The 25,073-nt window shown below is 26.7% G+C and overlaps 1 protein-coding gene across 1 annotated transcript in view; it reads left to right on the forward strand.

Annotated features, from left to right (window-relative positions):
- The window catches only part of Cad96Ca (tyrosine kinase receptor Cad96Ca), a 70,511-nt gene that overhangs the window by 39,724 nt on the left and 5,714 nt on the right, over positions 1-25,073 (forward strand). The window contains exons 2-6 of the mRNA XM_088192543.1: positions 10,010-10,257; positions 14,184-14,846; positions 17,984-18,106; positions 19,341-19,476; positions 23,406-23,557. Coding sequence (XP_088048669.1) covers positions 10,010-10,257; positions 14,184-14,846; positions 17,984-18,106; positions 19,341-19,476; positions 23,406-23,557 — 1,322 coding nt within the window. The remainder of the gene's footprint in view (positions 1-10,009; positions 10,258-14,183; positions 14,847-17,983; positions 18,107-19,340; positions 19,477-23,405; positions 23,558-25,073) is intronic.

Consider the following 25,073-nt stretch of genomic DNA (forward strand, 5'->3'; position numbering starts at 1 on the left):
TTTTACACAATTAATGGTATCGCAAGGTAAAAAGCGTGTGTACAATCAAGGATAATAAATATGCGTACAAACCTACACAGGTTAAACACTACGCAGGTTAAAAATCCTCTGGGGAAAATGGATCCTCGTTATGGTAATAAATTTGAGGCTTTTGTTTACGTGAATAAGTGTTTGCGGGTCCTTTTATAATTTTAGACCAAACATTGTTTGTTCCTATAAATAACTGAAATGCCATAAGATATGAGCTAATAAATATTACTTATAATTATATTTTAATATATGCTTTTGATTATAATATAAAATAAATTAATTACACCATACAACAAAACTTGCACGTTTTTTATTTATTCTTAAAAACTTAAATACACAAAATAATACAGAAAATTTATTTAATAATATACATTTAATTTGCCCTCTTTTTTATTGTGATGACGTATATAATTTAGTCATTCAATTAGATTTTACAAACATATATCGATTTTGTAACAAATCAATCAAGTTTTTACGTTCAGGACAAAAGTATTGGTATTACATAGTATTGAAAACGAAACGAATTTGTAGCTAATCTGTAAATCCATACATCGCGTATATATGAATTTATAAGATACAAGGATTTTATTTATAGAAATTTTTATGTACACTTTAAGTCAATCTTAATCCGATGCATACAAATATAAACTGCTTGAGTGTTTCTTCTTTTGATATTTTTTTAAACTGTGTGTGTATGTAGAATAATAATTTTATTAATATAAACGAAATAAAATATTCAACATAATCCCCTATAAAATATGCAGATTTGTCAATAAAACATATCAGTCCTACTACAACTTTGGAAAACTAGCGCACTGGAACTTCAACTTTTTAGTATATGAAGAAATATTATTTATGAATAATAAAAGCGATGTGTCTATATACGCTTTTTTTATAATTTTAATTATGTCAGAACATTTTCGTTTCTCAAAGTATTCTACAATATATATAATATGTATATATATATATGTTTATAAAATGAATATTACGTAGGGAGGTTGTCGCTTCACAAAGTCTTCTTGTTTATGTTATATATTAATGAAAAAATATACTCTATAATTATGTTTATTAATATGATTTTATTTTGTTAAATACTGCTGATGTTTACTTTAGCTTTCAAATTACGTGTATGAGAAAATAAAAAATCAAAAGTGCTAGTTAAATATCGCAGTGCATATTTGGAATATACAATACACAAAATATTTATATAATATAATAATAATATTTTGTACTAGTGGTATGAATATAGAATAAAATCAACACGTACCATATAGAAAAGTACGTCACACACAACTACCTATAAAGTAAAAAGTCGTCTTTCGCGGAATGAATATTACGAATTTTTCATGTAGCACATATTGTCATTTTTAAGCACATATTAGAAAACTTAAGTAAAAGTTAAGACTGCGCAAAAAAAGTTTGCCAAAAATATCAGATATTTTTATGTATGTAGAATAAATGCTGATGTAAGTCGTTTGTAATACATTATACGTAACCTGAAGATGTGCTTTTATATTTGTACACGTAGAAAAAAATAATTGTCAGATAACTTCTTTTCAGTTCTTGATAGTCTGGCGAATATTAATGTAACGGGGCAAAATGGGGATTTGTAAATATCTAATGCATTACAGACTCTGTAAATTATTTTATTAAATAATTTAAATTTAATTACTTCTGTATTCTACGTAATGTCCGTTCTGCAAAGATATGTTTTTTTCCAAATTCTTCTGAAGCTTTTATTGGATACCGTTTTATGCCTTCTACACTCTCTGGAAGTTGTCCGAACCGAAGTTACAACTGAAATAGGCTGAGACCTACGACTTTAAGTAAGCGACCACATTGTCGCAAATTTCATATGCCGTCTGGATGATGTCTGGACGGCGGCTTCTGTCACGTACAGCAATTTATAAATTGTCATAATATTAAAATTACGCTACTGATAATTATAAAAGTTTGTGTAGGCACTCACCAATACAATATCAGTGAAAACTTTTCGGTCGTAAATATTCAATTTACGCAAGATTTTTGTCGGCTTTTGCAAAATGCCATAAGGCATAAAAGTGATACTTCAGAATACGAACACCACATCTGTGACTATCCTAGAATTTGTCGCCATCGATTCTAAATAAGAATTCGTTATGGTGTGAAATTTATATAAACCGATCTAGGAAAATACATAAGGATATTCGAAACGATTTTTTTAACAAAGTCAAGTATCACTAATTATTTAATTTAAATGAAAAAAATATAATAAAGATATATGTTAGAAGAAAATACTATCTAAAATATATTTAATTTCTTTTGATGCCCTAAAATATTCAAAACTGTCAGTAAGAGTCTGTTGAAGACCCCGATAAGCATGTGGTATTATAATTTGACCACGTGACCACGATACAGCGCTCGACATGATTGTTAACCATAGGATGCCTACGCGCATACTGAAATTGAACCGAGTTACACGTTCTATCTCAGTTTGCGAAAAACCATATCATTATCTCTCTCACTCTCGTCACTTAATACGCGAGAGAGCGAAAGGGGAAGTATCTCACCGCTCGCGCTCGAAAGAGTAGCTCCGACTTCGGTCTCTTTGACAATGTTCGGAAGCGCTCGAAGCTGGCCAAGTCGACTGAATTACCCCCACTTTACCTCTCGTTCTTGGTAACCTCGGACAACTTCCAAGAGATTTTAGAGCGGGCAGAACCGAACTCGACCGAAGTAACCCACTATATTCTGTCTTTGGCCAACTTCCAGAGAGTGTAGTGCATGCATTATGGTTGTATGTTTAAATACGCAATCGTTTGTTTTACGCTGATCATAAAAAAACTTTATTCTTAGAAAGTTCAAGGGACACAAGTAAATTATTGAGTCGCTGTTGTGGTTTTTTCTAGCAATATCATTAGTTTATACTAGTGAGAAGCTGGCGCAGGGATGATGTCGATGGAAACTCCTCAGAGGTCTTTTAGGTGGCGTGGCAGTGAGAGTATAGCAGAGGTTGATCCTTCTCTGTTGTGGTGCTCGTATGGTGGAGTTCCACTCAAGATGTAAGCCTTAATTGTTTATGGAAGTGGACTTGCTATAACCAATTGCCTTTCAGTGTGAATAAATGTCACACAATTTCATTTTCAATGTCGTTAATGTCGGCAAAATATTCCTACTATCTCGGCAAATATATTTTATACAGATTTTCTTTTACTAAGGATTTAGGTGTGACTTTCAAATAACGTTGGAAATTTAGCTAGCACATTGCAAAAACTCACAGCAGATCATTAAAAATACAAGTCAACGATTAAAAAAATCACCTAACTTATACAAACTAGAGAGACCCTCTTATACTTAAGACTTGTCTGTTGCCTGTATATATATATGTATATATTTGGTTTATTATCTATATATCTATAAGATAAACTGTTAAATTAATAGCATTCGGCACTAATCCCGAAAGTAGCGTTTATCATACAAAAATATTTATTTTGGCCTATAAAAATATTATTTTTAATTTAGACAGATTTTATAAATAATAATGTCTTAAAAAAAAGTATATATTATATGTTTTTTTATTCAAAGCAAAAGTTTTTAAAATCACCAAAATAATTTTACACAAATATAATCAACGATGGCAAAACAAACTATCATAAAGCAAAAACTGGATAGGTATGTTACATTCAAATCAAGTTATTCTATCTTTGGTGCAGGAAAAAAAAATACCAAAAACAAAATGCTCACATTTTCCGACTTAAGCAGTGCAATAACCATCGTTCTAGATATACTCAACGGCAAATAAGCATAGTTTATGTTGTCTATGCACAAAAACGAGAGTAGAGTATATAAATTCACCCCCACCCCCTCCAATCCTTTCCTACAAACTCGTGGAACTTCTAGTCTATAAATAAGCTACGCTCCGATGCTGTTTTATTTTCAATTTCGACCTCTATCCGTTATGTCAACTTATATAATATAACTGATTTATAAAATCTTCTTATATAAAAATTGCTTTTATATTAGTCTTAAATTTGATATTTTTGTAAACCCAATTTGTGTTTTATTGTGGGATTTTAATGAAAGAAGTTCATAAATTGTTTATACACAGAATATATAAAATATGTTTTAGTTTTACTAAGACTTTAACAAAGTATCATTTGAACGGAAAATTCTGGTCCAGAGGCTTTATATGCTTCAATCAAGTCATTCGACACGTTTTACCAAAGTTCTACAGCTTGACAGACTTTTACTCTGTATCCTCTTGCGCTCTCATGGGTGCACTACACGCTCGTCTATCATATGACCCAAAGGACTAAAACCGACGTTTCAGACTTTCAATTACAATCTCTTATTATTGTGAATATATAAACACGTAGATGACAATGTAACAAAGTCGTATACGTTTATCGAATAACTTTTCTACGAAACATGTATGGGTATTAAGAAAAAGTTTTGTGCTTTGCTAAATGACACTATACTTTGTTGCATAAGTATGTTAGTCACGTACACATTTTGGATAATTACTTAATAGTATTTTTGTTGAAAGCAGTATGTTTTATAATAAAAGTATACATTTATATATATAAAAATAAATTAAACAAATGGGTCATAATTATTTGGGTGGATTTTAAGCAAGTTTTTACTATAAAATTCTAAATTATCGTGGTATTAAATATTAAAAAGTTCCGGTTAATTTATACTACTTGTATGTACTCAAGGTTACTAGTTTGTGCTTGTATAATCTTTGAATGTTATATAATATAAGATTTGTTTGAAGGTTGATTTTTGTATAACATATAAATGTATGTGTATCGTATAAAAAAATTCACTCACCTTTCACTAGGTAGTATTATATTTAATTCGTTATATGAACAAATATTAATGTACACTGTATAATTGCAAATATTTTAATCACACAAAGATTATCTTTGAGCTGCATATTCTAATAATGATTTTATAAAGTAGATAATGTATGTATATAAATATACGTATATAGTACGTGTGTCTAAAAATCGCTAATAATATAATATTTTTTATAGCTATGACAAAGATTTTAATTAAATACTTTGCTTTTAAACAATACTTGGTTGAGACAAGGCACATTTAATTAATTTAGAGTTATTCAAAATTCAGTTTGTAAATACAAACGTTTATGTTTCTTTTATGTTTTCGTCAACGAGTCAACTGAAAGCAAAAAAAAGCATAAACCTTTTATCAATTGTTTTTTCTTAGTGCGAAAAATATATTCTGTCGTGCTGTAAACATTTCTCCTTTTTTTATTGCTCGTAATTTTTTTGTCCAAACTATGTGCTGAATAACAGAACAAGAAAAAGGTTTTTAACATACAAAAGAGCATTAAATATATAATTTATTCATAAAGGTTGCTTCAATAAGATTTTTTTTTTTTATTCTCATTCAGATTATCATTGTATCATAACATAAAATTATTACCGATTTTATTTTGTGTAAACACATAAAAACAGCGATAAAATTTAATTTTATACTCGATCGCAACAAGCAAATATTATTATGTATCATGTACAATATTATCTCGTTTGCTTTGAAAAGCAAACTTTCGTACTCGGTACTAGCCATTAGCCTGTAAGCCATTCCGCTTCAGCAATAATGCATTAGTTTGCTTACCCAATATTTAAATTTCTGCTTATTCACATAACTGTTTAAAGTTATATTATATCTTATGATTTACACACACGTGTAATAAAATTACGTTCCAAAGCAAGAACAGTTAAAATTTTACGCCCCAGCGCCAATCCCTTTGTATATTAAATATTAATAATACCATTTTAGTCGTATAATCGTGTTGTATATTTTATTAGAGGGGATCTTTGTAATGCGTCGACCATAGAGACCTTTTGCTAGCTTCCGAATAATATATTTATTTAACGTTATGTTGATAATTCACATTCATTTAGGTTATCCTTTTAAACAATTTGCGGCCCTTAGGAATGTTGTAAAAATATACGATAAGAGTCGAGATGATTTAGGATTCCCGCAAACATGATATGGGTTATTTATTAAATACTCTCAAATATCGTTGTATATGGAGAAGCTACTTTGGTCTAAAAACTGACACCATCAATTATGTTATAAAGATACAAATTGTTACCTCTTAGGTTGAATAAAGGAGTATATTTTTTTTGTTAAGTCGTACAAGAAGGTTTTGGAAATTCGCCAAAAATAATCACGATAAACAAACTCGTAAATACAGATAAGTGGAAAATAAACAATTTAATATATTCCTTAGCTGCTATTTAGATATCCCATTTGTACATACACATATAATATAAAAAGGTATTGAATTGTTTAAAAAAATACCTATTTTAATTAAAATCTAAAATCAGATAACGATACAAAAGTTTTCACTGTCTATTTTATGTAAACTTTTTAAAATACTATATAATTATAAATATTAATTAAAGAAAATATTATCTTTTTACATACCCTACATTAAAATGAAAATTAAAGTTTGTATTTAATATATATTATTAATAATATATTTTTTAATAATAAAAGCCATATAATATTTTTTATGTTATGATTAGATAAAATACAAAATACTGATTTTTTGTAAGAATCTAATAGTGTTAAAAACGTATGTCAAATTCTAAAAAAATACTTAAAATATCAGAAAATATTTTTTAAAGCTAATTTATGAGTATCACAGAGAGTATAAAAATATATAAATTTTATATCATATTTTAAAGGATCTTATAACTTAAAGCAACTTTAAACTTTACTTATCGATAATGCAATTATTATATAAAAGCAAAGCACAATATGTAAAATTTCAATCTCTAATGCATATGTGTGAGTTTTCTAAGTAAACATATAAGATCAAGTGGAGATTTATTTTTTTACATTTAAATTTATATGATAAATGCCAAATAAAATTTGAGAGCATAAGTATTACTCACTCTTTTCACAATACTTTCTTCTCTCTATTAAAGTGAAAACTATTTTCAAAGAAAAACGGCTTCAGAAAGTAAAAGGTATTAAGAAAAATGTAGCCACCGAATGGAAAGCAATCTCTTATGATGCCTTTTTCTACTGCTTTCATAAAGCTTTAGAACTTTACAATACGTTTAAATAAAGATAGTAATCAATATTTATTGCGTTAGTATTTTTTATTAAAACCCAGCAGTACTTATTTTTAAATTATTTTATAATTTGATTTCTTTTCCTGAACCTATAATCAAACTAATCAGCCATTGCATTATTATTGGCCCTAATTAATTAATTAACTTTATTTCAATATCCATAATTACGAACCAATCCATTGATATTTTATTACCTACTTGATTTGCATTGTAAACAGCTAACGTTTTAATTTAACGTGTTGAATTTCAGTTGAACCTAATTTCGTAAATCAAACGCGTTTGTATTAATGTATATATGTATATTTATTATGTGATTTTTATTTTAACAATTAAATTGTAGAGTTTTAACTCATATTATTAGCATAACGTCCCCGTTGAATATACATACTGATTTTATGCGCAAAATGTGCGCCTAAGTTTTCACTCTGTTAAGATCGTATCTACGTGAATTTCTTCAAGTTTACAAAACGCTTTATACGCTAATTCATAATGAGGCCTTTGATACAAAAGTTTCTAACGTTTTGCACGAATTTGACTACGCGTAATATCAGTTGGCTAAAACGCTCATGCGCGATTCTTTGTTAACATTTATTACTTTTCTTTCAAATTTTCAACCTTGATGTTATTTTCTATATTATACGAATGATTATGAACAGCTCGTTGTAAGTCTCACAGAAGTTTTAGAAAAGCAATTGACCCTACTTTTTGTAGCTCTACTATAAGATTTTTTATTATGATATTTTTTTTTTCAATATACTTCTCTTATTGAAAAGACATATACATGTAGTATAATATTACTATTAGTTTTTTACCAACAGAGTGCATTAAGGCGCTTAACTTTGGGTAAAGTGAGAGTTCACTTATCCCTGTATTTCTTCCTCACACTCATTACCGACATTTCAACTGACAATATTGCGGTCATCATCTATGGCTATTTCGATCTTATCTTATCTTGTGACTGTTCCTTTTTTATTTATACGAGTCATTATATAACATAACGACGTGTGCTTGTATAAGTGTATTTGACCTTATAATTTTCAAATTTGATTAACCGTAAATATTCTTTTATATTTATGTATATATATTTATTATCAAATTTGTGACTCTTTTATTAGTTTAAATACCAAAATTGAGATTATAAGTTTATGCGATTATTCTGTTAAATAACAATCTTCAAGCGGCAATGACAGAAAGCTTTTTAAACTTCAGTTCGCATTATTTTAGTGAACTTAATCTTAGAGTCTAGATGTATAACTTTATAATAAAAGCTCATAATCCATTAATTGTTTTATCTATTTTTAAGTGCTAAAAGAAAGTTTTGTCTACAAGTTCTAATGTTATTGCCTTTACTTTTTACTTTTATTTCATTAAATTAAATTTTGTAAAGATTTTTGTTAACTAATTGCAATTAGGGACCGTAATAGCAAGGTTTGACTTATTATCTTGTCATATAATTATTCTCTTTACTGTATAGTAATCGCTTAATTGTTTAATAATACATTTGTATCAAATTGTTTTTTTTTATTTTAAATATGTATTATTTTTTAACTAAAGTATACGTCAAACAATACAATTTTTTCACGATAGTTTCAATGTAAATTGAATTTATACGTTTATCTTGTAAGGTTAACATTAATTTATCTTTATCCTGAAGCCATATTAAGGATATATCTGATTTTTATATTAAAAATTCAAACTTAATTCTGTCTTGGTTATTATGACAGGGGTGTTTACTTTTGATACAGTACAAAGTATTTACTTTATAATTTATATGCCGCCACAATTTGAGTCAAGTTTCTGTAAAATTGTATAATTATGGTATTTTTTCGTGTTTGCATCCAAAAAGAGAGAAGCGGCTGCCTTAATGATCTTGTTTGTGTTTCAATGTTCGGCGGCTCTATTTTCTTTGAGTTCATATGAACTCAGTGAGTTCAAATTAAAAAACACAAGTTGCAATTCTTGATGATGTTTTTGGGAGCGAGTCTCGAGAATAATGTTATTAAATATTTTAAGCAAATTAAAGCAAATTATTTTTTTTTATTTCACGCTCATTTCAACGAAAGTTTTAAAAATTGCTTTGCTTACTCATTTAAAAACATTTAAAACTCTTATATTTTAACCCCTTTACTGTTTTTAATGCTTCTTCGAAGTGTTAAAATGGTTTGATGTTTGTAAAATATATTTTAAAATAAAGTACTGCTCCAAATATATCTGTAAATATTGCTTAGTTTTTTTTTCTATTCAAAACGATATTATTTTCTAATATTATATATATGTTTTATTACAGTTAGTGTTTTAAATGCATTTTTTATAATCAAATCGATGATATAATGTTACTTTTGACCCATATTTCTTGACTAATATCTATCAAAAACTTTTACTTTGGCTCATATCTATCAAAAATATATTAATTGCATATTTTTATTTTCAAAAGCATGAACCATATATGATTGAAATAGTCATAAAACATTGATTGATAGAAGTTTAAATATATTTCTAAATTATATTTTATAATATAATATTTTCAAGAAAGACTTAAGTATATTTTTAATGAAGCTGTGGAGGCTAACACCAGATGTCAGTACTATACATATATTGTCGCACAACAGTCATGTTAAAATTAAAACAAAGAAACACCTGTTGTAAGAGGATGAAGCCTCTCAATGAGATGCTTCACCGTCTTTTGTGTGGTTTTTCCGGGTAAGAAAATCCACAGATACATTATATTCGTGTGTTACGTTGATGTAAATGTGTGCAAATGTTTTCCGAAAGAACCGTGAATAAAAAAATATATTTAGACTAAAACTTTTCCTAGTGTCATAAATGATATACGTCTTACTATGATATATAGTTAAATTTTAATCGAACCTTTTTTTTTTCAGGGTCATGCCAGGCGAGCGAAAACACACCTCCGGTTATGTGGTTAGACAGAAACTGGAGGATTCCTTCAAATGAAGTTGTAGGAGCAGTGGTGACCCGTGTCCAAGCCAACGACGGTGAACACGATCCCTTGGTGTTCGGCTTGGAGCCTTTGCACAGAGGGATAAGGGAGAAAGGGGATGGGACTTTACCATTCAGGATCGATAATACGACCGGAGTCGTTTATTTAAACGAAAGCCTGAACGATAAGGTAATGCGTTTTAGTTTAAAGAAAATCTTTGCACCTCTGTAATTAACAGTGAAAAATAATATATTTTAATACATGCAAAAGTTGTATTGTGGACTTTTACCTCAAAGGAAAGCCTTCTTTTAAAGCTATTTTTAACTTGAATCAGGAAATATTTATTTCGTTAAATAAATTTAACGTCTTTAAAACAGCTAAATTTCGGGGCTTAATTGTAATTTGATATTTATGAAAATTATATTCATATAAATTCTTATTTATTAAAATGGTATATTTTGAAAATTATAAAATATTGTAACCGTTAAACGTTTTGATAATTAGACGAAATGTATAGAGTGCTAAAAGGTAATTGAAAAATTAAGTGAGAAAATATACATTTTTATTATTTCAACGGCAGTTACTTTAATTGAAAAGCTGCTTACAGCTTTGAATAATAATATTTTTCTATTATAAACTATACTGAAAAAGTGTTGATTGCTTAAATCAGTAATATTTATAAACACAGTAACCACCCAAAAACGTTAATAAAACCCTTAATAAAAAAAGTTACCTTTAAACCCTTTATTGAAAATCCGAGTCGAGATTCAAGGAAAAATGGCCTGCATTTAATTAAAATTGAATATTAACTTATCTAATACACAGCTAGACTAGACTTTAGATATTTTTTGATGAGATGAAAATTATCATTTCTTAAATTTAACTAATAAAAATAAAGTAAACGTTTCATTACTTAATATATTTCCTAAATTCAGAGCAAAACATTTCGTTATTTATTTATACATGACATTCGCTATTATGGCCTCGCATCAAAACTTTTATTCAAAGCTTGTTGCTGTTTGCTTAAAATATGTAACATATTTATATGAATTGTTCAAAAAACGAGTCATTTACATGAAAAGGTTTCCAATTCATTTTTTATTTATTATTACAACACATTTTACATACGATATCATAAAAATGTATGATATTTGAAAACATAATAACAAAATAAGAACATACATAACAAATCACCTTAACGTGACTCTCGTTGACGTCACGTTTTTTTACCGTTAACATATTAAACGGTTTTTTATATATCTTATTTACGTGGTACTAACCAAACATATTGCTGGGAATTCATAATAATTCACACTCAAACTTGAAACTGTTAACGACGAAAATCTAAAAATTAAGATTTACGCTACATATAATGGTTTATTAAGAAATTGCTATAGATAATATATAATATTTGTGTATACAGATATTAATTTTTAATAAACAGTTTAGGTAAAAAATATATGTATTTGTTCTATAAAAATCAGTTTTATAATATTCTGATATTTTTTTTAATAAATTATAGCAATCAAGCTGTTAGATAATATATTAATTAAAGAATAAAATAATTGTTTACATGATTATAATAAACAAAAATGTACAGTATTCCTTACAATCTATACAACTTATTTTATTTTATATAGTAGATACACCTTATCATAAATCTATTATTAATATATTTAAATAGTATGAATTCAATGTTTATAAAAAGTAAATAAATTGATAATTATATTCACCTTCAAAGTGTTTAAATAATTATCTACCTTTCACTTTAAAATATATTGGTCTATATTCGCTGTCAGAAATTCTATGATCTTTTTTAATATTAGATTAACTAAAAAAAATACTTTACTATTTTTAGTTTACTAACGCAAATTAAATCGTTTATCTATTTAATGATTTTATACACCTATTATTAGAAAAAAAACAATGCATATCTATAGAAAATCAGAATAGTCTGTTGGTGACGTTCTTTTATGTCCTGCCCTTATTTTTACATTAAACGCTCCATTATTCTATTAAATTATACTACTTCCGCATTATTTGTTTTTGATGTAACGCAACTTCAATACCTAGTATTGTATATAAAACATTTAAATTGTATTGAATCCCCTGTATCTAATATATACACCTACAAATAACTTTTAGCTTAATAATTAAGATTATACAATATTTAAATTTATTATATAACACAAAGTCCTTAAAAACAGTGTTTTGTGTTATTATATTATGAACTATAAAATAAAAAAAATAATTCAAGCCGTTTGATCATCGCATTAAGTATGGGTAGTAAACTTAAATATTAAGCTGTCAAATGAAAATATGGTTCTTTTATCAAAATTACCACATATCAAACTAAAAAATAACACATTTCAGTCTAAAGGCATGAAAAACAGTTTGACGGTTAAATATTGATTTAAAAAAATATTTCAAGTAATGTACATTTTTAGATATAGTTATAACTTCTTTATATTATTTGATTTTATATAGTACAGTTACATTTATTATAGCAAATAAAATAAACCATATATATTTTTAAAACAAAGTTTATATAGATTTATTAAATAAAAGTTTTACGTGTAGGTCATGGCTTAACTTATGTAATCCGGTCGTTTGTCCAGAATAAGAAATACGGTACAGATATTTGACACCGTAAGAAAGTATTGCTAAAGGTCTTTCAATTTATTCGATTCTCAAAAAAAGGGTCACCCGAATAAATTATTTATCAATATAAGCGAGGTCATTCGATTCCTTAAAAAATAAAAGTCATCAGAATAAAATATTATAAAAATATTGTGCTATGAAAATTTTGATCTCAAAAAAATGTCCAACAGGGTCGCACAAAATTAAAATTATAATAAAAAAATGTTATAATAGAGTACAAATATAAAAAATATTAATTTATCATAAGTTTTTATTTCAAGTTATCAATGAAATTATTATATTTACATTAATTTAGAGTTAATTTTAATAAAAATCTAAGTACAGAAAAGTATTTGTTACAATAATAATTAGTATTAATAACAATATTAACTTACAATTCTTAAAAAATATGTTTATTACAAATATAATTTTCCATTAATCACCTTTACATTAGCTAGCTTATAAAAAATGTTTTTAGCTTTCAGTCGCAAATCTTTTAACAAATAGTCCTAAATATTTTTAATAAAATAACAGTTTGAAGAAAATTAGATATTCAGGTATCTTATACATCACCATGTAGTGCTCATAAGTACACGTCATTCACCCTTAAAGTAATTCAGTATAATTTTTATATCATGAGAAAATATAGCGCCTTTCCTTGCTCGCTCTCTTGATTTTACGTAAGGTGATCATAATACAGATATCATCTTTAATTTATTTTGAAAGGCCATTATCTGTAATCGTTCCCGTCAGCAAACAGAATTTCATATCGATGAACGACGAAGATGACAGTACATTCGACCTTTAATAATAATTTTTATACAATGCTATAGTGCTATAAAACTACCGCATTGTTAAACTTAAAATATTTAGCAAAGCCGTTCCGCAGATTTTTGCGTGTAAAAATCTCAATATAACGAAGCTTACGGGACCGAAGAAAAAATTTGTTATTTTGAATGTAAAATAGATGATATATTTTTATTTATATTGCATCAAAATGACCTTTTACAAAATTGACAGGTCGTTTTTTGTCCATTTTTAAGGATACTGTAATGAACATATTAAAATGTATTAAAAAATGTTGGAATGTTGACGAAACGCCTTAAATCTCGCTTGTAAATACACTCGGCACACGCCAAGTTAAACACGAACTAAATTTAGAGAAAAAATATTTCGTTATACTGAAATTAGTCTTCGTTACAATGAAAACATTTTGTATAAAAGTTTTTCGGGGACAAATTGAAGATTAATTCGGTATTCGTTACAGAGTTATTAATCTAATTCGTTACGGACTACGTTATTCCGTTCCTCAGTAAGTTCTGTTAGATAATATTTAAAAGACTTTATTTAATTATTTATAAATTTACAATACGTCCATATTATTTTTTTTATTTTTCATTTAGTAATATATCACTGTTTGTATAATATTATCTAAATTCAATAATTATATTAATATTTATTTTATTACTTTTCAGGCTGGCAAGAACATATTTCTTTACGTGACTGTATCAGACGGAACGCTTACTGCCAAGAACGAAGTTTGGGTCAACGTGGTAAACGCGACTGGAAGAGATGGACCGCAGCAAACCTACTTCCCTACAGCCACCAACAATAGAGGATCCAGTAGAATCGGACCATCGTTTCTATCTTTGCCCGGATTTAATTCCAGACCTAGACCTCCTCCTCTGCCGCCCAACTTTGGCATATTTCCAATCAACTCAAACCAACCAAACGTGAACCAGCAGCAGCCGGAAGACTCGTCCAATCACAATCAAAATAAGAAGAGAACTCAGACTAAAACTTACATTGAGAACGACACAGATTTGACGCACGCGACCGAAGTGAAAAACGAAATAGATCTCACCCAGCTGCCGAATCCTCTGGTGCCTAGATTCGACGAACCTCCTGGAGTGAACAAAAACGATGATAATAACAATTATAACCGAATTGGTAATCATATAAGCAACGATCTGGTCGCCAATGCGACTGATAGCGCAATTAGACCTGTGCCAGATTTGACAATTACCATTGTACCCGTAATATCTGTCTTTGCTATATTTATCATCGTGGGGATAATGGCTGTTGTGTTCAGAAAGAGGCTTTGTCATTCGAGATCAAAGGCAAAGAAAGCCAATTTGGTGAGTGTTATTCCATTTTAATTCATATTTTAATGTCGAGTGTATATTGGAATCATGCTAGATAGAATTTAAATATATAAGGTGTTTCTAAAGTAAATACACGTATTTCAATTGCATAATTGCCACTGTAATTTAAATTCAATAGCAATTTTAGTTTTCTTTTAGATGCACATTAGTACTGATAGATAAGTAGAAATAAGTTTTTGCAATAGTATTATTAATTATAAAAAAACAATGAGCTCTGAAGATAGGCTCTATATGTTATTAATATGTTTGATAATCGTTCCTTATAATTCCTAATTCACATATTATTGACCATGCAAAAATTTTAAATCAGGTTCTTTATAGTTCAAAGACAACAAAATATTAGTGTTTTACATAAATATATGTCTTTTTATGTCTATATATTTTTAATAAAATACTTCTTAATTATATTATATTATTTTAAGTACTTAAATATATTAGAAGTCTATTTTTTAAAGCTTTTATCGAACGAAACTTTTAAAGTAAATTTATTTTCTATTTTTAGAATTAAGTGGTTTTCCCAACCTTAACTCAAATTAAATATATGTATAATGGATATAATGCATCTATCGGAACAAAATCGCGTTGCCTAAAGCAATTTTCCATATAAATATGAGAAAAAAATTATTGTACAAAAATATTGGTTCATAAAGAGATTTCGCAAGCAGATTGCTTTGGTGAACTTCAAAGATAATAAAAGTAGCAAATCAGAATGTTTGTTATGAGAAAATCTAAATAGCAAATCAATTTTACATTTTAAAATGTCTTTGTTGAAAAACGAATAGAACTAAAATTTATAATAAAATGTTTCAATTTAATATAACAACTAATGATATTAAAAAAAATATCAAACTTATTCGAGTGTATTCTTTTAAAAATATTTCATTAGTCATTGTCAATAAAAGGTGTCAAAAATATTCGTGAATCGCAATTTTATATATTATCTTTATTTTTATGTATTATGCTTGAAGCAGTTTATTTCACAATGCTTAGTTATCATATTGTGTTTTGAATATTGACATAAAATGTTATATTTCAATATATGTCATATATGTTATATTTCACTGTTATTTTTCCATACATATTTATATAATTTATATTAGTGTATATTTGTCATTTTTCTGCGAACTTAAATAAAAAGTCAGTTTAGTGGCAAATAAACGAAAGGCGTTGTAAAGCTTACTCCAACACAACGCTACTAGCTTTTAATACTCCTTTATTAAATTTAAATCTATCTATAATAATATAAACAAACTGTATAATATAAGCTTTAAAACATTTATAAACTTGCTGGAGGAATATGCCAAATATTTTGTTTTAATCGATTAAATTTTGTAACATAATTACCATAGAGGTTGAATGGTAAATATTATCAATAAATTATTAATAATAATATGTTAGTGTTATTCAATAAAAATGCATTACTTAATTCATATAAATATAATAATTTACGATACACATGTTTGGTACGGTAAACCAAATTTACATTAGAGGGTTTATTTTAAATTTACGATATTACATAATTTTCTTGTATATTAAATATTTCATACATATATGTTCCTTTAAATATAACTATTGTTTGAATAACACAATATTAAATTTAACGTAGCAAAAAATAAATTTAGTATCGGCACAAACATATTCACGTATATCCTCGTAAATCATAGTGAATAGTCGTATTTTATTGCTTTACCATTAAAAGAATTTCCTATCGACGCCCCTATATGCTTTTCACAGCACTAGAACAATATTCACGAGAAATCCTTACGGAAATCGGTCACCGGAATAGGGAAAAAACAGGCCGTTAAAAAAACGTCGAAATAAATTGTACGACCCTTCGTTATGGACAGAATGCGATTTGCAAAAGGACTCCCTCTTTTCGCGTTATTTACTTAACCGTATGGGCGCTTCTTTTCTAGACAGTCTTTTCCCTTTGGTTGTAAATTAATTCCGGGTCGGTTCGCTTTGTCAAAATTTCGTTGTCGACAAATTCCAAAAGGTTCGGTTCAGTTCGGTTTCAAAATCGATATACATAATTACACCGAACTCGCGAATTAACGAACCTCCGGGATTGAATTAGAAGCGTTCGTCGATAGTGGAATCGTTAAAAGTATTTTATAGAAGAAATTTATCAAAAGCGAACTGTTTCGCACTGAATTTGTCTAATTATTTCTATATTAAAAAAACCTTATAAATTATCAAAAAAAATCAGTACTAAATATATTTATATTTTTTTTATTATATTTAGCTTAATAGATAATTTTTAGATAAAACAAATTTTTACTGAACATACATATAATATATAACATAAACATAAAATATAAAAAGATATAATATTATAATTTATTTCTTAATGCAAAGGGTTTTTATCCATTTAGGAAACCCGTTACAGCTTTATTTTTGCAGATTGTCCCTGAAATATTATTATACAAATTCACACCTCCCTCCCCATTCTCGTTTTCTTATACCTAACCATCCTTAAATTTTTTTAGTGTTAAATCTATGTACATCTTTATTTATTATTAAATACCTTATATAATAGCATGCTATTATTATTACTAATTTATTGTCATGAAACATTATTAAAAACACCTACATATAATATATATGGAAAGAATGTATTCATGAATTCATAGTTATATTTTTAACTATTCTAAATATACAACACTATCGAAAGAAAATTGTTGTACGAGTATATATTATGCATAATTAAAGTACAATTATAACATTGTTTTTATATTTTTGTGTGAATGGTAAACGTGTCACTTATAAAAGAAATTGAGTGTATCTCAAACGGGAAAATGTATTTATATCCAAAATAAAATAAGTACAAAAGTATATATAATAATATATATTTGATATATAAAAAGTAATACGCCTTCGATAACTCACTCACAACAATTTTCTTAAGTGAAAAGTTATTTCGAAGATGCTGAAAGTTGCGTACCTAGATTTATTATAGTTCGTACCCAAGAGTAAACATTCACATCATATTATATTTGTGGCTAATAACTAATAAATAAAGGTATAAAATACCTTAAATATAAACGTACAATTCACATACGAAAAAATAAATATATGGATAAATCTCATTAATGTTTTTTTTATTTCAGAGTAAGGATCCCAATGGAAGCATAGTTCTGCAAGAAGCTCCGCCTTTAGCCCTTCAAGGATGGCGCGGACCGAGAGCTTTTAGTAATAGATATGAACCCAGCAGTGAAAATCAACAGTTTCAGGTAAATTTATTGTATTTATTATATAATACTTCATACTCATACATATGATATATATTAGGTAATAATATTGCTTTATATTTATTACATATTATATGTATGGGTATTTTTATTTTGCACTAATTTATGATCAGATTATTAATTTAGATCTGTATATTATTTTGGCTTTATATATAATGAAAACACAATCCGTAATCCCAATTTACATGGCTCCGATTTTAAACATTCTCATATTCCCTGCATACCCATTTTTATTATTTACTGAATGGGATTTGAGATATGGTGTTTTTTTACCATTTAAGAGCGTTTTTAACATATGTGTATATTAAATTTTTAATGAATTTATATGTGAGATACTTTAATTAAACATAATAGTATTTTTTTGGTTGCAGACAAATATTATTAGTTAAATATATTATCTATTTGTTTTAAATTATAAATTCCCTGCTGAATCTCTTTTAAAATATATATTCAATATTAAGTGTTATTTTAATTATGGAAATAAAATAAAAAGCAAAACCTTAACGGCGATATTTTAGTTCAGTGTCTAATAAGTGATTCACAGTTTGTAAAATAATATTTTTTCATTTAATATATTAATGAACTTAATTATATTTTAAGTAAAAAAAGTAAAATATATGCTATTAGATTCTCACATCTTATCGATTAGTTATTTTGTTAATTTAAGATGTATATAACATACATTTAAGAATGGCGAGAGTAAAGATTATTTTTACGTTATCTAAATAAATACAAAATATTCAGCTTTACTCAGTGTAAATGTTACATATGGCAAACATTTTCCACGAAAGGTTTCCATTTCATTACATAACATAACTTACTGTCTTCTTATATTAGAGTACCTTTACATAAATTTTTAATTCGCATTTATACAATTACTTTAATTCATTAAATTATCTACAGTAAGATTTTTTATATAAATTACAGAAAATAAAGTGACTTATAAATATTAAATTATAATTTATATTTACATATTATTATATATTCATGTCATATATTCATAACTAGGCTTACATAATAATATATAGTTCTAATTATGAACATACAAATCTCCATAATCAATATCAAACGAACCAACTGACGGCTAATGAGCTTTGAGCTCTTTAAGCTGTCACTTTAGACATACACCTTTACACGCTGTTTGAACTATGTATGATAACATGCCAAGGTTGCTAGCTTTTGCAAACAATTTATCAAAGCAATGTTGTTTGTACAGACGTCCCCTGCTGGACCGGATACGAAGCCTCCACCTGACCGCTGGGAATTTCCTCGTCATCGCCTTAAAGTGTTTGACATCTTGGGAGAAGGAGCTTTCGGACAAGTGTGGAGATGTGAGGCTCTGGATATTAACGGTAATTATGCTTAAAATATGTACATACGTGAATGTTACACTTAAGATAAATTATATGAATACATTTGCATATATTATCACACTTCAAAATTTAGTAAAATAATATAAGAAAATTGTAATACTTTACAAAAAAGATATAGGTTATATTGTCGAAGAAAAGATATCAAATAGCAATAATATTATTGTTTGACTTGGCTTTGCAGTCATCTCAGAAGATATCTGATACCAATTATAACTGTATAGCAAACGAAAACACTGTTTGTAAATTATTTTATATATATGTACATATATTTTCTTCCTATAATTATACAATATAATACATAGCAAACTAGTATAAACTATACATATTATGTTTTATAATTAAACATTTTAATAGTTACAGGAAAGATAGAAATTTAAAATTGAATTCATTGAAATGAATTGAACTATTATTTACAAAATGTTGCTGCTAATCACAATGAAGCTTTTCATGATTACTTTCTTTCATTGCATATATATCATGTTGAAGTAAACTCATATTACAAAGTCATTTTGTTTGTTGTTAATCCTTTTTGATCTAGATTCCCAACGATTCTCTTTCTATTTGGATTAAATATTTTTGTGTGTCCTTCCAAATTGTTTTGTAGAATTGTTGTGTACCAATTCTATTTTAGTGTTTTCTTAACGCATATAACATTTTGATCCCTGTTTTTAAACGTAGCTTTCAAACCAATTCAGTTTTATTGCGGTGTAGTCAAATATTTGTCATGTTACTAGCTTTATTTATCAGAAAGCAATCGATCTTAAGTTTTGTTGGGACATCAGATTATCAGTCTATCCACGAGAGATGGAAAATTAAAAGCAACCAGAATAAAATAGAGCTAATTATATTCATAAAATTTGGACAAACTTTGTAACTGCCTCTCCAAAGGGAACAGAATAATGTAAAATAAAAATTTAGCGTTAAATACCTAGGATGCAAGCTACATTTAATAAAATTCGCTCGTGATAGCTAGCCGCCATTGCGGCCCTTAAAAAATCAATAATTTTTTTCTTAATAATACTAATAATTAATTTGATATTTCGATTATATTCGTTGATTAACCTAAGATTTATCTTCTCATGAAATCTCGCAGCTTTGTTTTTATCATTGATTTTTCATCGTTTCCGTTTTAAATACTTCCGTAAATAAATTATAAATTACTTGCAAGACTATTTTATATCATAACATATACAATACTATAAGCTAAAATCTGCCTTGTACTTTTTAGCTATAATTTAAACTTTTTCTGCTATGGCTTAACTGCTTATAACAGTTGTGTTATTATAAATCTATTTTTTTTAGAATGATTAAAATTTATTTTATGCGGTCAAAAAAAGACAAAGTGATTTAAATTGTGATATTGTATTATATATGGTGCTTCAATTTAATTTCTCGATTGACGTGTGAAATGATACATAAAATAAATCAGCATATAATAAATCTCAATCCTATCAATATAGAATGGTTGAACATAGATGGAAAGCTGTCAGTATCTGCGCAATATATCATGCTTCTGTCGGAGGTATTGGTATGATAATTTAAATTTACTGTAACTTATGTAAAACTGCAAGAGAATTTTATATAGTCATTTTAATTTTCACTGTTCATTTTTGTTATTTTTTAACAATATATCTCTAACTGGAAATAGTTCAAGGTTTTTAAAATATAGGCAAAAGATCGCCAAATGGCCTTATAATATAAAAAGAAAACGATTTGTATTTTTTTAATATAGTTAGATTATTATGTTTCATTACTGATACATAATATATCAATAACCACGGCTTTGCTAGGAAAAATGATCTAAACTATATTTTTATTCTCTCAAATTTTAATTCATAAATAATCTTAATTATTTTTTCATGACTGAAAACTGTTCTTGAATAAAACTGGTAAGGGAATAGTTTTTTTGCCTTGCCGACTCTATTTCATAAACTTTTACAACGTAACAATAATAATACGGAATACGTTTTACATAAATAGTAGTTATATTATTTGGGTCGATCGAGGAATTTATTTGTCACACAACGTATAATTAATCTAGGGAATCAAAAAATAAGTAACACGTAAGAAAAAGTAAAATTATTAAAAAATATACGACGCATCATTGAAACATATATATTAAAAAAGTGATGTCATATATTCTTGAAAAATATTCGGTGGAATAAAATTTCTAAAAATCATTGCTTGATATATTTATTATACTAGTACATGAATATACCACATATTTGATTTGGTTCTAATTAATTATGTAATCACTTCATATGTATGTTTTAAAATGCAGAAAATATTATACTGGTAATTTTATTTGTTTCAAATTGTCCATTTGTATTAAAAGTTAAAAAATTACACCTAATATGTTTACGTATGATATATCCGGAAGTTTACACCACATGGGCTTATTTACATCACTGAATACGCAATGGTCCCTTTTATAAATAAGTCGGTCAAAAAAAATACGCATTTTTTCCTTTTTGCATTATAAACAGCTTGCGTGTGAAAGTTTTCCTGCCATTTCCGACTAAAAAGTTTTCGAGATATTTTGCTCTAAATAAACACTCGCTTGAGCTGTTTAATAAATGTTTTTGTAAAAACATGTTTTTTATAAAACACGTTAAAGTACAGTGGGTCAATAGTATATAGGCTATGACAAAAAACTGCTGATTCCTAAAAATAATCCAATAAATTATCTAATTTTAAATGGACTATGATTTACATAACATTTTATGTTAAAACATATAAGGAAGTTAAATAGCAGACATATTTTGGATTGTATTATACATATGTGTTACGTTAAAACATTTACTAGACAAATTCAATAGCATTGTCTAAAAAATCAAGTTTTATAATTGTTGATCGTAATAAATGTAAATATATTTTTAAGCAATGTATGAATATTGATTTACTGATTTATACATATTCTCGGTTATAAAGACTAAAATTTTTGTTGATAAAAATACACAAGCGATAAAATACATTCTTTTATCAAATCAATACCACATAACTATATTATTTTTATCTTTATGGCTATGGTTTTATATATTACAACATAGAACAAAGGTACTAAATGTTAATAAAACCAGAGAAATATTTTATTTGAAGGCTGCAAAAGCTTATGGTGTTTCGACAGGAACATTTAAAATATATATGAAATACGATCTTAAGTATTCCACATGACATACGAGGAATCTCAGGTAGCTTTAATAAAGATTTTTTTTAATTTTGAAATATAAATAAATTACATATTTATCATACTGACGTATAGTAATGATTCATAAGAAAAAACAAATCTGTTCAACAACATTAATTTCTGCCCACCATGCTTTAAAATAAAAAAAATAATATTTTTTCTTTAATGAATTATGTCATAGATTAAACAAAACATTAATAAGATAATGCAATTTAAATTTAAAACTGTTTATTACTAATTTTACAATGGGAAAAATATTAGGAAAGTGTTTTATATTATATATTTTTATTGACTTTTGTATCAGAATGCTCACTATTAATTAACAAATATTTTAACTTTATTTTTAAAATACTGATTTATAATTTAAAATATTAAAAAATATAAAATGTGTTTTATTCATATTTTTATTCTATATATATGTTTAGTTATATTATACATAAACTTGCTTTTGTATCTAAAATTAAAGATTCACGATATTTGATATTTTAATAAAATAAATAAGTCTTTAAATATGTTGTATAAAGTTGTTAAATTACAAACTTTTTCATTTCGCCTCAATTCCATCTATTTTCTTTGCATATTATTACGCTCCGATAAACCACATAATTTTTCGATAAACTCTTACATCAAATGAATTCATCCAAAAAGTTGAACAAGAAACCTTTTGTGGTATATGATCGTGCAATAAATAACATTTATTTTTCTTATCTCAAATTTTCAGGTAAAATAGGCCCAAGCACAGTCGCCGTGAAAACTCTCAAAGAAAATGCAAGCGAAAAGGAGCAGAGCGATCTTTTGTCAGAACTTCAGGTTATGAAAAATCTCGACCCCCATCCCAATGTGGTACGTCTTCTAGGATGCTGCACAGAAAAGGTAATAAAATTGTTTAAAAAATATTTTCCCTCTGATAAAAAATGAAATATTAACACCATTTATCAAGTGAATCGAAAGAAATGACTGGGTTAATGGATGTATTAGCTCTTGGCTTAAAAAATCGCCACACTTGACTCACAGTTTTATTTGATTTATGCTGCTGGAAATTGTGAGGCTTTAAAACGCTTGACTCACTAGGTATAATATAACTATTATTTAAACCAAAAAATATATAGGATCAAAAATGATATTAAAATAAAATCTCTTCTAAATAAAATCTAAAGCAAACATATATTTATAATCAGAATAAGTGTTCTCGTTGAATATTCTGATTTTACGTGTAACTTTCTAAATTCGCGCTGACAAAATTAACTCTACTAAAATACAATCAAAATATATTTATAAATGGCTAGACTTATATATTTTAGATAGAACCCAAATTGAAATAATAAATGCTTTTGTATCCACGTCAGCTTATATTTGCTCGGGTTTTCTACCAGCGTCTCACTTGGGACCCTTATTAATAATTATTATATGTTTAATAATACTCCAAATTAACAATCTAAACAAACACCTATTTTACGCTAATGATTTAAAAATATATTATTTCCTATTTTTATTTTTACAAAAAACAAATATTAATTATTGCTTGAAATGTCAACAAATTATATATTATTTGTCTCACTAAACATAATAAGATATTTATATATACATACCATTTAAATCATAAGCCATTACAACAAGATTTAGATTATTTAATAATTGATTCAAACTTTCAGTCCTTTTAGTTAGGTACTATAAAAAAATATAAATAATATTAGGTAACTCGTAGTTCACTATTTAGCTAATTTTTATTTTATTATCTTATTAGCGAACTTTTTTCATTGTAAATCATATAAGAATCGTGATAATAAAATAAATAGATAATAATTTATATCGGTGTTTCGTACATACGCAAAAATTTGTAACATATTTTTTTCATATTTTCCTTTATTACAAATACATATATTTAAGTTGCTGATTTAAAACCATTTATAAGTTAGGAATGGTAAATTAAAAATATAAAATAAATTATGAAAATATACGAAAATATTTCACAAAGTAAAAAATACAATAATTACTTTAAATAACAATCTTAAGACTATTTATTAACAGGGGAGTTGGAGCAATAAGTAAAATAATTTATGCATCTGAAGAAAATTGTGTTTAGGCATTTTATGTTTATACCAAAATTTGGTTTTGTCGTAATCACAGATTTTAAAGATTAGTGTGTTAAATTAGTCTCACGTAATAGTTTTAGCGTGTTTATGTATAGGTTCTTTATGTTTTAGAATAGAAAGGATCTCTAATTATTGATAATAAAAATTCACAATGAAATTGTTTGAGTTTGCTATAAAAATGTGTGTTATCTGTATCACTATATTTTAAAAATAATACAATATAACATATTATGTATTTTAATAAATAAAATCTAACTAATAAAATAACCTTTAATGTAAATAACACAATAATTAAT

This window comes from Plectrocnemia conspersa, unplaced genomic scaffold (assembly GCF_051122295.1).
Source record: "Plectrocnemia conspersa isolate PC_06_02 unplaced genomic scaffold, ASM5112229v1 ptg000009l, whole genome shotgun sequence".
NCBI lineage: Eukaryota > Metazoa > Arthropoda > Insecta > Trichoptera > Polycentropodidae > Plectrocnemia > Plectrocnemia conspersa.